This window comes from Pseudorasbora parva, chromosome 6 (assembly GCF_024679245.1).
Source record: "Pseudorasbora parva isolate DD20220531a chromosome 6, ASM2467924v1, whole genome shotgun sequence".
Taxonomy (NCBI): Eukaryota; Metazoa; Chordata; class Actinopteri; order Cypriniformes; family Gobionidae; genus Pseudorasbora; species Pseudorasbora parva.
Genome location: NC_090177.1, coordinates 8,252,707 through 8,268,225, shown reverse-complemented (window position 1 = coordinate 8,268,225; position 15,519 = coordinate 8,252,707). Strand labels below are relative to the sequence as shown.

Sequence of the window (15,519 nt, the reverse complement as noted above, 5' to 3'; positions counted from 1 at the left end):
ATTTAATGAAGCTTAATAATTTTGTTGATCTTGCTTGCTTGTTCAGCTGGTTTTCTTTCCAGGACAGTGTTCGGCTAGCTTAGCCTGTGGTCTTTCAGCCTGAGCAACTGACAGATGCCCAAAACTCCTCTAAAACTATCAAACTAGATCAACAAACCAGGTTTAAGTTGTTTATATCTATGTTGTATGTAAGGTAATGAGGAGAGATTCACATTATTGTTTTAGTTGGTCAGTCAGTGACGTTGGTCACATTAAGATATGTATCTCTGTCTCTCCAACTCTTGGAGTCAGGAGGCAAAGGGTCAGCACAGGAAAGGATGTTTTCTCTTCATCTCTTATCAAGAGCTAGAGGATATCTCGCGACATGATCAGAGAAAACGGAACACGTGACTTCTTAGGCGCGCATGGCTAGGGTGTAGTTAGGTGACATATTTGCCACAGTAGGGGTTTTGAGTCTCAGGACCACCATTATTACCCTGCTAGTTCTGGTGGTTGTATAAAAGTGATTGTCTATACAAGATCATTTCAGACTAAACTATCTCCATGCACTTTGCCCAGTCTCCTTGAACCTTGTCCTTCAAAGAAAATGACAAAAAAAGAACATATAAGTCTGCAGTGACATTGTCTTTTCCACGTGAAAGTTCCAATACATTACACTCAAAAGTGAAGTGTTTTTGTCAGAGTTATACCTTCGAGCAGCCTTAACAGGGTCTCTCTCTCTCTCTCTCTCTCTCTCTCTCTCTCTCTCTCTCTCTCTCTCTCTCTCTCTCTCTCTCTCTCTCTCTCTCTCTCTCTCTCTCTCTCCGCGCGCGCTCTTCTGCGCTGGTCTGCGCGCGCTCTCGGTGGAGGTGGCGGCGTCCTTATAGGCTACTACCTTGAGAAAAAGATGGGGAAATCGTACAAAACCCAATTTCCAGGTCAGCACTGGGTTAGACTCGCTGAAGGCGACCCTCGTTACGCTCTTGAACGCGCTCGCTTTGAATCCCCCACCGCCTGCATACAAAATTGACGCGCGTTCTTGGAGCTCGTGGGGAAAATGCTGTCGCGCGCGTTTGATCGTTTCGTCAGCGTGTTTGACGTGTAGACTGCTGAAGGATATTTATCACTCTTAAGGACTTTTTATAGACGCAAATATTTCGTTTACGTGGAAACACTTTTTTGGCGTGAATTTGCTATTTAACGAGACACGACGTGTAGGTTACGACAGTAGATCATGCTGAGGGATATTTATTACTCTTAGGACTTTTTATGGACGTGAATATCATCGCAAAGATGTTATGTGGAAATACTTTTTGGAAGTGAACAGCATGTTCGAATAGACGTTAGCCTAATATAAACGCAGGTATACGTTTTTATTATTCATCCTGAAATTTCAAAAACTGCATCATTTTTCATTCACTAAAGAATATTTTCTTGTATTATGTCCCATTAAACGAGGAAACAAGAATTATTTCAACAGCAAGCAAATGTGTCAAACTCTTTCTCTGAGAACGTTGCGTTTGGAAACATTTTGAATATAATGAGGTTTATTCGTTTAAAAACGTGTTTAACCTAAGCCTATGTTGCTTCTTGCGACTCCAGTCGTCTTATATATGGGAACACTTTAAATTTGGGGATGTTCTGAATTGACGGGCGCATTGATTCGATATTTTACTGCAGCGTTTTCATTCACAAAACCGAATTTGGGCATGGTCTTTATTATTATTTTACAGCTGCTGTTTTTACTCATAAACCATTTAGCGTTTGGTCCAGATTTAGTGTGGCACTGATGTATGAGGAAACTGATACCCTTATTTGGATAAACTGAAGAGACTTCAGCAAGAGTTTGGCGCAACTACATCCACCGGTGATGCCGGAGGTCACTTCCACCAGAAGTGATAGGCTAACATCCAAAGGCATTATGTTTTTATGCAACAGCACAGTCATCAAGGACTGGAGTTTTTTTCTCTCTCAGATCTTGCCTCTTGTGAATAAATCAGCGGGATTTGTTCATCGGAGTATGGATCGTGTGGAGGCGGTGACGAGCACCATGGTGACGGCTCTGGAGCCCGATCTGAGCGGGATGAGCGCTAGTCACCCGCCGCTCAACTCCAACCACACGTCCGGCATGGAGCATGTCTTTCAGTACTCGTACTCCGAGAGTGACCTGCAGTACACGGACTACAGGACGCCGCCGAGGGACTCGATTCCTCTGCCCAAGGCGGTGCTGTACCTGGTCATGGCCGCGCTGGTGGTGGTGGCCGTGGCGTACGCGATCGTGGGGCACCTGGTGAAGGATCTCGTGCATGAGTGTTTTGGTAAGTGCATTCTAGAAATGTGTACTGTGTATGTGCTCAATTAAACAACACTCTGACGAAACACTGTGCAAGTATTTGTGTGTTTTGGGTATGACTCAACACTGATTCATTGCACTAATGAAGAAATTAAACTAGCCGTCTCACGCCGGTTTCCCAGCATACACCAGCAAAAGTGCCTGTACCTAACATAAATTGTGCCCATTAAGTTGAAAATTAAATGAAAACATTTTAACAAATTACATTTTGTCGTTCTTTCAAAAATTGGAATGTTACTTTTGATTTTTCTCTGAACATTCTAAAACAATTAGTCATGAGAACTAAAAGTTTAATGAATGGCGAATCGTTCTGGTTTATTTTCCAGCAGGTCATATTTACAGCTTGTTTATTCATTCATTGCAACCAGTAGGGGAGAGCAGACCTAACGCTCTCTGACTTTGTCAGTTTCTGTAAATCCACTTGGGGTTCAGAGTATTTGTTTTTTTTCTCCACATTAATTTCACACGTCTAGTACAATTATGTGGTTTTGTTTGATTAATACAGTGAATACTTTTCTTTCTTGATTTTACATTGTAACAGGACACTGTGGCAATGGCAGCTTAAAATGTTATTTGATATAATCAAATAACAAACTAAAATATTTTATTAATAAAATATGACCATTGAACATAGACTCTCAGTTATTATTCACCCTTTTCTCATGGTTGTTTAATAGAATTTAAAAATCTTGGCCAGGACACTCTTGAAAAAGAGATTTTTAATCTCAACGCGTACTTTTCTGGTTAAATAAAGGAGAATATATATATATATATATATATATATATACATTTTTTTTTACATATATATATATATATATATATATATATATATATATATATATATATATATATATATATATATATATATATATATATATATATATATATATATAATCAGGTCACCTGATTGATCAGAATTTTTCAGTTGGCCAAATTGAATTTCTGTGAATTGATGTAATTTATTTTACATAAATTAAATTTGGCCAACTAAACAAATTAGATGTGATCAATCACTAGAACATTTTCAATTGGAGACCTGTTTTTTTTTTTTTTTTTTTTTCTTCAGTGTAAGGCAGTTTGATAACATAATGCTTTCTGCTGTTAGATCAGCATTAAAGAACCGTCTCTTTAATCTTAAATAACAGCTATATGATTAAAATAACATCAGATTTGTCTTATTTTAAATAAACACACACACAAAAAAAACGGATGACATTTACTTGTGCTATGGTTTAATAAATGTTCAGTGACCTCTTCCAAAGATTTTTTAATTTTAGTTTAACCATTTCTCTAAATAATGTTGATATGCAAAAATACACTCATTTTCATCATCCTGGCATGTGTGTAAAGTTATAAATGTGCATTACAACTAACCCTGCTTTAGGTTGTGCCCCGTGCTCCCCGGGGTCATTTTAATATGAAATAGTTTTCTGAAAGTGTGTTTTGGGGGTTTTGTGAACTTTTGCTGTGTTTAGGGATTATTCATGAGGGGTTATGATGAGTTTGGCTGAAGTATGTTTTTGAATGATGCACACTACTGTCTGCATCAGTTCTCAACTCTGCAATACACCTCTGTTGAACATTCACACATTTCCATTCACCTCCACCAACATCTCGGCTGATTTCTGAAAGCTCAGAGTGGAGTATCCGGAAGGGGATGAAAAGGAATTACAGTCTCTCACTTCTGTTTTTCAAAGACCTTGACGTTTACCTGAAGCGATGAAGCAGGCGAAAGCACACACACACACACACACACACACACACACACACACACACACACACACACAGGGGACATAAGCACTCAACAATACCTAGGAGATTTCCACAAAAGCCCAGGTTACAGCGGGCTTTCATCCTACATGTGCTGGATGGTGTAAATGTGGTGATAGTGCAGGTCCTGGAGGTGTAAATGTGAAGAGTGTCTGTTAGGTTCTCGCTGTAGTATTTCTCTCTCCAGGGTCAGACAGGAAGTAGGGAGCTCTCTATTTCTATCACGCATAGTCATGCACACTATTTTATTTTGTCTGCTTGTTTATTATGATATGGCAAGACTCACTATAATTGCTGATGCATGGGGTTGGAGTTATCTTGTGCTAATTATTATTATTATTATTATTATTATTATTAGGCTATTATTATTAAAACAACTGACAAACCAATCACTCAGAACTCCATTATGGCATTGACTTGCACTGTCAAGCACCACAAATATTTTCTTCAGTAAATGAAAACTATTTTACTATGTATTAAAAATAAAAAATAAGTAAAAAAATAATCAACAAACTAAAAGACATAATCATCAGGGATTATTTACACAACCTGTCAATGGCACTTAAATGTAGCTGCAGGCAGCATTTATCTGTTAATTAAGTACTTTAAGGCCTTTACACACATTTGGGTAACACTTTATTTTAAGGTAACATTTACACTTTACTACATGTACTTACTATAATAATAACAACAGTACAAAATGCATAATTACAAGTAACTAAACATAAACCAAACCCTAACGGTGAGTACGGTTAAATAATATTACTCAGTCCTTGTTAGCACAATGCAACTATGTCACCTTAAAATAAAGAGTAAGCCACATTTGTAAAAAGGTATTGTTTTATTTAGCAAGCCTGGAACCATAGACTTTAGTTGGAAAATACCATCCACAGCCAAAACAGGCGATATACTAATGAAATACAGTTTTTAAGCTTTTTAACAGTCATCAAGGTTGAGCCAAAACCCCAGGTCAAGCTTGTGAAAGTAGGCTTTTGAAATAATCTTCAATTTTTAACAAACAGTATGTTTGACAGTGGTGGTCAAGGAGGCAAAATTGCTCGGAATAAGCAGTTCTACCATATGGTATGAATGTTGTGGGAATGAAAATCAGGTGATATACAATCCTTTACGCACAACGTGAAGGCGCCCCCCCCCATAGAAACACCGGAAATTGTAAAGCATTATTCCAGTACGAGTCAGGACAGGACTTCGATTTTCAGAAAAAGGTGGATAGCCGCTTTTGTGGTTTTTCAATTTTATAGCGCCACCTAGTGGCAAATCATTGAGCCCATAAACTTGAGTAACAAGTTTGGTGAAAATATCTTATTCCGTTCAAGAGTTACACCCATATTAGTTAAAGTGTCTCTGCCCAACTTGAACATTTTGCTGGCCTTTAGCGACCGTTAATTTAATTGAAATCTTTCATCTTTTTTTCCTTTTTTTTTTTTTTTTTTTTTTTTGATAATTAGACTCCAGAGAATCTATATGAACTGGTTTGGTTCCAATTGGGTGAAAGACATAGTCTAGTTGACATTGTCTAGTTCACAAAAGTATGTTTTTCACACAAAAAAAAATCTAAATACCCGAAAATTTTGCGATGAAAGATCGAATCCGAGACATTTTGATCATCTTGAGCCTGCGACAAATGGTTTAGGACAGTGGCCGGCAAAATGTGGCCCACCAGCGATAATGTCTGTGATAATCTGGCCCATGCCCGCAGTCAGATTATTTTGATAGCGGCTGGTTCTGAAATAGATCTGTCATGACAGTGTAACGGAGGCCAGAGAGCTGTGTGAGTAAACCTCACTCCTCTGACCTCAAGAGTCGCTCTAGTGACTGACGCTAGACATTGCAGCCTTCAGCCTCCTTGTTAGAGCGTCCGAGTCCCATGTGGAAAGACTCGGTTCGAGCACTGCTTGGAGCGGTTAGTTACTCACAATCAATATGTTCTTAGTGATTTTGCTTCCAAAAAAGTGTGAGAACATTTTTTGCATTTTTCATCATGTTTTATTTTAGGATGAATTGAGAGCTTTTAATTTGAAAACAGATCTGAAAGACATTGTGGAATTTCACTAGTTCACACTTACATCAAATTAAATAAAGTAAAGATTATGCGTATTTGGCGTGTTGTCTGGGGGAGGGCTCCGGGCTCGGAATATGGCCCAAACCCAGAGTACCCCCCCACCCCATGCTAGAGATACTCTAGAACTGGACTGGAGTGTATTATAGATTGTGTTGACATCTAATAAGAGTTTGTAAGAATCAAGAGAGGAGATTGGGTGGTGGAGGGATGCTAAAATGAAAATGGTCAACGAAAGAAGGTAAATCTGCTGTATATATACACACCTCCTATCGTTGATTAGCTTGGTGTCCTCCACTTGTGTTTAGTTAGGTTTAATTATCTGCACGTGCTCCTCCCGAAATTTTGTTAATAAAAACTTCACTAATCGCTAAACACGCCTATAGAATAGACGTCATGAAATGTGTGGTATGAAAAAACGAACAGTGAACCACTGAAACGTTTGCATATAACTCCATTGCAGATTAGACACACCGGCGGCTTTTCAATTTACAAAACCAGGTAGGATGAATGCATAATGTTAGTTGACTTCCCATTCTTCTTTGTATGCCCTATTTTCGCTGTCCACTTTCCTCTTTAGACTCTTTGATAGTGCCATTTTCCCTTAGCCTGGCTCTGCCCTCCTACTTCCACTCAATTTTCATTTTCTTTCAGTACTACGTCTCGGACTGCGTTGTATTCTTAGGTTTTCTCTGAACAAATTTTTACCGGTCCAATCAGCGAACAGAGGGAGTGTCTGAGAACGATGACGTTGATGTCGAGCGCTAGTTTGAGATGTAGTTCAGTAATGGCGGCGGAGAAAGCTGCAAACGAAACCATTCATTAAGTTGTGGCACCGCTGCCGAATATAGTGTTTTATTGTTTTATTAGGATCCCCATTAGCGGCCCACAGCTAATCTTCCTGGGGTCCTCTTTTTAAATTATTCACAACATAAAATCGCACAAAACAATAAGTGGTGAAGGAGTTTACTGAAGCGCTATTCGGACGGTAATCATTCCTTGCAGGGTCGGAAGGTATTGCCATCATTTACAGGGGCTAGTCAGTGATTTTATTGCCGTCCGTTTCCCACCACCCGCGTAAAAATTCCCGGCCGAATTACCTACTGCTTTTGACAAACAGCAAGGTCGTGTGGTGATGCAATAGCGGTCCGAATCCACATCTCTGTTTTTTCAAGAATAAATCACTTCAAAAATTCACTCTTTGTATCCTTTTTGACCACTGCAGTGCACCGTACGGTTGCGCTTTGCTGTTATTTGGATGCATTTATAGACTTGTAGTTCTTTAAAATGCTGGCATGTATTTACCAGAGCAATATAGTTCATCACCGCTCAAACAAATTAAAATAAAAGTATGTAAACATTTTAATGAGGCTGCTATTTACGGCACCATTTATTCTTATCGTACTAAGCATGACATTTTATTTACAGCATACAATCATGTTACGGACCACGTGAGCAGCGCGTTCCTGATCACAAAACTCTCCCGTTCACCATGGTGTGAATAAATCACAATCCGAATGCTCAAGGTTTTATCCTATGGTTTTAACACTGAGGTGGCGTGCACATTTATTTTGACGGATTTGTGTGAAACAGGCGAAGGGTGTGATTGGTTATGGCAGATCCAGAGCGGCTCAGGACAGATCCAATAGTTTTAAACTTCAACAGAGTTCCCGCCTTAGTGGAAGTAAACGCTTGTCAATGGAGAGTGGCCAGACTCTATGTACAAATGAAATGTACAAAAGTCTTGTAAAACCAGGCTAATTTTCTCTCACCGGCTAGCTTAAATGTTTAAATCACTCTGCACATGACGTAATCGCGTACCTCCAGCACGCAAACAATTAAATGCCGTTTAGTATGTGTAACAGTACTGTATGCTACGTCAAATAATTATTACAATAAGTTAGGCTCCATTGTGTAACAAGCAAATTAAAAAACACATTTATTAATCACAATATGGAAAGAGGAAATACAATTTAGTTCATTAAGATCATGACTCAAACATGTTATCTTTATCCATTCTGCATTTCTGTTTTAGCAAGGCTATCTGTGTATGTCACTACTGCTTTATACATTTATCCAGATTTTTTTTTTTTAACAGAGTAACATCTCACTACCAGTTACAAAAGACACTGTAACAGTATGTCACAGGCAATTCTAGTTGCATTTTTCATCAATGAATTTCTTAAAATATCCCATGACTATGTTTTGGCTAGGGATGCACCGATACCGATACCGGTATCTGGTATCGGCCTCGATACCACATTTTCGAACTCGTACTCGTTAAAAGTCCCCCGATACCGGGGACGATACCATGGTCTGAGAAATGTCTATGCTTGAGCGGTGTGTAAGGGGTTAATCACAGGTGCCGAGTGCCCGCCCCCAGTCCCGGCTACAGCTCAGAGCGGGGAGAAGGCGAGACGAGACGAGATACGTCAGCAGTGTGGAACTATTTCAAAGTTCATGAATACGACAAAACAAAGGCGGACTGCAAATTGTGCTCAGCGAAATTGTCCAGAGGAGGCTCAAAAGATAGCGCATTTAGTACAAAGTAATGAGTACAAAGAGTTTACCCACGCTTCTAAACCAACACAACCCACACATCAGCAAACTCTTGCAAGACGAGAGAAAATGTCCAGAGACAATCCACGTGCTGTGAGAATAACACAGGCAATCATCGAGTACATTGCATTGAGTGACCAGCCACTTTCAGAGGTAGAAAATGTGGGATTCATGCGTCTCCTCCATGTTCTGGAGCCCATGCTGTCCCAAGCCGCTGCTACATGACTGACACGGAGCTGCCTAAACTACACGACTACGTGAAAAAACATATCCACAGCCTACTGCAAGCCTCCTCTTCGTTTAATTTCACCTCGGATATTTGGACAAGCAGTGTTAGCCCGTTTCACTAATTAGCCCAACCTCCCAGTGGATAGACGAGAGTTTCACGCTGCAACAAGCCATATTACATGCAAAACAATTCCGCAGAATTTATATACTTTTATGAAAAAAATACTTGAGTTACACTGTCACTGTTTAATTTTTTTTTAAATAATTATTTATTCTGTAATATGTTGCATACAACATGCTTTTCATTTTAAATAAATGTTCTTAATTCCAAACTAGTCCCTTGTTTTTAAAGTAAAGCTTTTACCTGTAAATTTAAATCATGTTTTTTTTTAAGTACTCTGTATCGGTATCGGCGAGTACTGAAATGCAAGTACTCGTACTTGTACTCGTTTTCCAAAAAAGTGGTATCGGTGCATCCCTAGTTTTGGCCTACCATCTAGTGGTGATTTAAAAATTTTGGCCCGAAGCCAAACTTACTTACTGGTTTAGAATTTATGAACCATTATGTACTTTTACTCTGTAGTGCCACCATCAGGCCGATTGGGGCCAGATTTTGGTGACGTTGTAGATCGGCCCTAGCCTGACGTGGTCATACTCAATTCTAGTCAGAATATGAGTCTGAAACTGCTCCATTGGGCTGTGATTATGGGGCGTGTTTCAACCGAAACAGGAAAGACCTCGATTGGATAGACCAACAACCAATCAGAGCAACGAAGCGACGCATTGTCAAATATCAACAGAGTTCAACTGCACTTTGTTGCCAAGTCCGCGTTTTTTCCGCTGGATGTTTTTCATGTCCAAGGGTTGAAGAGACTATTATGTGATATATATAGACCCATGAGTGCGAATTTTACCAGGCAACCTTGCCAAAATAACACAAACCCCCCAAACACCATTTTTTTCCAGAGAAAAAAGCTATTGTTTAGGGCTAGTAGTTGGCGGGTTTTGTTGTAAAAACTTGGCAACCCTGTCTGCACGCGTGCTGAAATCAGGCTGGAATAAACGATCTTAGCCAGTGTTTTAAAAATTTTTTTTAAATAAGAGTACTTATCCAACATGATCATAATTTCAGAGAGAAATTGTGAAGGTGAATGCAGATACAAACAAGCTCTCCATTTAGGATTCGAGTAAATATAACCCAAGCCCCTTTGATGACGTGATGATTACGTTACTGTTGATCATCTGTCCGTCATCGTCTAAAGCCTGCCCATGATGATTTCATTGGTCCGAACAGTTTCTGTTCGGAGATAATTACTCCTCTATGGAGCGAGGCCAGACCGAACCGCCCGACCTAAAAATGTTGTGGGCGGGGCTAAGTTCGGCTGGCATCCAGGCTAGATCGGCCCGACTTTTAGGGGAGAATGCTGATCCTTGGAAATTCTAACAATTCTAACAATTACAGTAGTACAGTATAACAATTATAACAAGTACAAAAACAAATGAATCAGACAAGAACCAGTTATCTTATGCCATGTGTTCTTTCTCTGGAATTGTAAAAATCCTATTCAATATCCACGATTATTTTCCCTCTCCCGTTTCAATGAATCAGTTCAGTCCAATTAGCATAAATGTGTATGTGGGATGTTTTCATGCCATCACATGGCTCCGCTTGTGTTTACTCACAGCCTTCAGCCTGACTCTGCTGTATTATCTGCTCATCTTAATTCCAGGATGCTTTCTGTGTCAAAGGCGAATGCGTGTGGTGGTTTCTGTCACGGATCAGACCTAAGCGTTCAGTTTGATGGAGCATTCGGACTGGATGGTGGTACTTTAGAGTTATTTGAATCATTAATCAAGTAGTACTTTAATTCTGCAGGGTATTTAATTAATGCAGTCAGACAGCAGCCTGAGGCTCTTATATAATATGTAGGGTGCATTGCATTACAGAAAGAAGCTGTTGTTGCTTCATAATTGGAATATTAATTTTGTTTTCATAACTTGTGAAATATGACCCGGACATGTTCTTGATGGGGATTTGTGAGATTCTCGGCTTCATAAAGAAGGGCTGCTTTTTCGTTTTCCCTCATTAAATTATTGTAATCACACCTGTTAATCAAGTCAAAGGCTATTTTAAAGTTAGTTTATGTCCTTGAATAATAGTAATGTGTAATGTTTGTATAAAGTGTCTGAGAAACTGTTTCTTTTGTGTAAGACTTAATGTCTTTGGTACATTAATGGCATTGCTATTCAGATATATTTCATATTTATGTTCATCTCAGACTGATGAACTTTTGTTAAATTACTAAATTCTACTTCTATTCTATTTTTTTCCACCATGTATGAAAGAAGGAATGAATGAAGGAGGCATTTATATAGCGCATTCATATGTACTACTATACACCCAAAGCACTTTACACTTATGACAGGGGTCTCTCCTCAGACATCCCCAGTGTGAAGCATCTGCAACGGCTCCAGTGCGCTCACCACACACCAGCGATAGGTGGAGAGGAGAGAGGGTGATAGAGCCAATTCAGTGGATGGGGATTATTAGGAGGCCATGATTGGTAAGGGCCAGGACATCGGGGTTACACCACTTCTCTTTACGACAAGTGCCATGGGATTTTTAACGCCCACAGAGAGTCAGGACCTCAGTATAACGTCTCATCTGAAGGACGGTGCTACAGTATAGTGTCCCCATCACTATACTGGGGTGTTAGGGACCACTCAGACCACAGGGTGAGCGCCCCCTGCTGGCCTCACTAACACCTCTACCAGCAGAAGCCTGGTTTTCCCAGGTCGTCTCCCATCCAGATTGCCTGACAAGCTAGACCCACATCAAGATGTTTGGTCTGGAAACTCACCATTGACAGCTCAATCTGAGGGGCGGATAAACGGTTGTCTTTTAAACTCCCTCTGCACGCAATTGGATAGAGATACAACCAACCAGAGCAACGAAGAAGGTGAAGTGGAGCTAGTTGACAGATTCGCTGTATCCGGTCGGCAAAACTCAGAAAACATCTTAATTTTTTAAGAATGACTTTAGTGCTGTTCTTTATTTTCTCAAAGAAAAGCTCAACTCCAAGTCTTCCAGAGTCACGGCCAAAGCTGATTCGAAAGACCGCCGTTCGCCAGCTTCTTTCTTTTCAAGTAGCACGCATCTCTGCCATTATTATATTAAGCCCTGCCCACTGACTCTATACACGATGTGATTGGCCTGACCAGAGTTTGGCGTTTACAGCTCAGAAGTGTATTGAGAGTTGCTAGACGACACTCGCGGCAGATTAGATTTGCTGCCGCTAGAGTGCGTCTAGATTTCTAGGCTACCATCCAGATGACCAGGCTCAACCCTGCTTAGCTTCAGTGGGAAACCAGTCTTGAGTTACAGGGTGATATGACTGCTGTAATGTATTAACCTTGCATGTATAAATACGGGCGGGGCGGCAGTGGCTCAGTGGTTCATGTAGATTGTCTACAAACCAGAAGGTTGGTGGTTCGATCCCCGGTTCCACTTGACCAAGTGTCGAAGTGTCCATGAGCAAGACACCTAACCCCAGCTGCTCCCGACGAGCTGGATGGCGCCTTACATGGCTGACATCTCCGTCGGTGTATGAATGGGTGAATGTGAGGCAAAAATGTAAAGCGCTTTGGATAAAAGCGCTATATAAATGCAGTCCATTTACCATTTACCAAATACAAAAAAAAACACATCATAGAAATAGCAAATTAAAGGGTTAGTTCACCCAAAAAGGAAAATTCTATCATTAATTACTTACCATAATGTTATTCGACACCCTTTAGACCTCCGTTCATCTTCAGAACACAGATGAAGATATTTTTGTTGAAATCCAATGGCTCAGAAAGGCCTTCATTGACAACAATGTCATTTCCTCTCTCACGATCCTAAATAACGACTTATATAGTGATGGGTGATTTCAAAACAAAGTTTCGAACCGTTATGAATCAGCGTATTGATTCATGATCCGGATCACCAATGTCACATGATTTCAGCAGTTTGACACACGTTACGAATCATGAATCAATACACTGACTGTTCGAAACTTTGTTTTGAAATCAGCCCATCACTATATAAGTCGTTATTTAGTTGTTGTTTTTTTGCACTCAAAAACTATTCTTGTCGTTTCATAAAATGATTGTAGAGCCACTGTAGTAAGATGGGCTTTGTATCGACGTCTTTAGTGCCTTTATGGGTCTTGAGAGAGGAAATGACATCGGTGTCAATGACGGCTTTCTGAGCCATCGGATTTCAACAAAAATATCTTCATTTGTGTTCCGAAGATGAACGAAGGTCTTACAGGTGTCGAACGACATGAGGGGGAGTAATTAATAACTGGATTTTCATTTTTGTGTGAACTAACCCTTTAAATTCATTATGTGGTTCGGGCATACCCAAGGCAAGAGGACAAATTGTCACCACAAAAGGCCAATATCCAAAATCTTTGTCCTTATGGGGACATGTTGTGGTCCCCGTGAGGAATATAGCTTATAAATCATACTAAAATACTTTTGTGATAATATAAAAATGCAGAAAGTTTTGTGTGATGGGTAGGTTAAAGGGAGATGAGATTTGTAAAATCATTATGTCTATGGAGAGTCCCATAAAACATGGAAACCAAAGGTGTGTGTGTGTGTGTGTGTGTGTGTGTGTGTGTGTGTGTGTGTGTGTGTGTGTGTGTGTGTGTTTGTTTTTGTGAAATATCATGACACAAACGTGTAAAATGACATAGGTATTACAAGGAGAGGGTGAAATATGAGGAAATTACCCATGTCCCCACTTTTCAAAATGCTTATAAATCAGACAGGATGAATTTTTTGAGAAAATAAAAATGCAGAATATTTCCTGTGATGGGTAGGTTATGGGGCAGGGGCAGTGTAGGGGGATAGAAAATACAATAGTATAGTAAATGACGTCACAGGCCACTAAAGACCAGGTTTAAGGGTTAAAGGTTCTTTGTGGAACCAGGAACCATTGATGCCAATAGAGAACCTGTATTTGAATGTCCTTTCTCCTGGCACCTGCAGTGGATGCTTTGTGACTCTCCATGTGACTGATAATCATCTGTAATCTGTGTCTCTCATCAGAGTGGGTGTTTGGACCCCGTTCAGACGACCGCAGGAGCAAGAGTGAGGTAAACTGCATCAGCAGCAGCGTGAATGAAATGAGCGAACTCTCACGTCCGGTCGACATCGTGTACAATCACTCCGACTCCCCGTACGCCATCAAGCCGGAAGAACTGGTGGTCACCATCGCAGAGACCTCGCAGCTACCTCGGGAAGCCTACAGCGGAACCTAATGGAGAAAAACGGCCACGGTTTAATTCAGCCCTTTATTATGAGGAGAAAAGCAGCTTGCTTAAATTTGATCGGCATCTGTGAGCCGGTGCAAAGTCAAATGACCACATGGTCATGTGGATGAGGAAATCTGGGAGACTTTAGGAATGAAATCACAATAAAGTACATTACATGTTCTTAATCGGAGTAATGCGAGACACTTAAGATTCTCAAACTGAATTTGAGAAGGAGGAAAGACACTTCTTTATCAATCATATCGGTCATATTTTTCTTGTTTTGTGGAGACATGCACTGTGAATCTAGAATAGTGTTCTGCTGTTGTCCATGGACTCTACCCACAACCCACTTTGGTTTGATTTTCCCACTTTTCGCAGATATTTATGGCTGAGTACTTTGGGCTGCGCTGTAGTATTTGTTTTTTTTACTCACTTTCAGGTTTTCTAGAATTGATTATGCTGCTTTAAAAAGAGACATACTTAAAGATTTGCTCCCTACAGGTTACTTCAAAAGTGAAGTAATTAATATGGTTAAGATATACAGTCTTGTTCAAAATAATAGCAGTACAATGTGACTAACCAGAATAATCAAGGTTTTTAGTATATTTTTTATTGCTACGTGGCAAACAAGTTACCAGTAGGTTCAGTAGATTCTCAGAAAACAAATGAGACCCAGCATTCACGATATGCACGCTCTTAAGGCTGTGCAATTGCGCAATTAGTTGAAAGGGGTGTGTTCAAAAAAATAGCAGTGTCTACCTTTGACTGTACAAACTCAAAACTATTTTGTACAAACATTTTTTTTTTTTCTGGGATTTAGCAATCCTGTGAATCACTAAACTAATATTTAGTTGTATGACCACAGTTTTTTTAAACTGCTTGACATCTGTGTGGCATGGAGTCAACCAACTTGTGGCACCTCTCAGCTGTTATTCCACTCCATGATTCTTTAACAACATTCCACAATTCATTCACATTTCTTGGTTTTGCTTCAGAAACAGCATTTTTGAAGTTCTCAATTGGATTAAGGTCTGGAGATTGGGCTGGCCACTCCATAACATTAATTTTGTTGGTTTGGAACCAAGACTTTGCCCGTTTACTAGTGTGTTTTGGGTCATTGTCTTGTTGAAACAACCGTTTCAAGGGCATGTCCTCTTCAGCATTGGGCAACATGACCTCTTCAAGTATTTTAACATATGCAAACTGATCCATGATCCCTGGTATGCGATAAATAGGCCCAACAC

The 15,519-nt window shown here is 39.9% G+C and overlaps 1 protein-coding gene across 1 annotated transcript; it reads left to right on the top strand.

Moving 5' to 3' along the window:
- The first annotated feature begins 797 nt into the window (after positions 1-797).
- LOC137079202 (uncharacterized) lies at positions 798-14,810 on the top strand. The gene is made up of 2 exons (XM_067447154.1): positions 798-2,297; positions 14,070-14,810. The coding sequence occupies exons 1-2, from the start codon at positions 1,850-1,852 to the stop codon at positions 14,279-14,281; spliced, it is 660 nt and encodes a 219-aa protein (XP_067303255.1). The 5' UTR covers positions 798-1,849; the 3' UTR covers positions 14,282-14,810.
- Positions 14,811-15,519: the final 709 nt, after the last annotated feature.

Bases quoted from the DNA above. Each gene is read 5' to 3' on its own strand.
- LOC137079202 (XM_067447154.1), top strand. From the start codon at position 1,850: ATGCCGGAGGTCACTTCCACCAGAAGTGATAGGCTAACATCCAAAGGC. The intron at 2,298-14,069 runs GTAAGTGCATTC...GTCTCTCATCAG, and splicing joins TCTCGTGCATGAGTGTTTTG to AGTGGGTGTTTGGACCCCGT.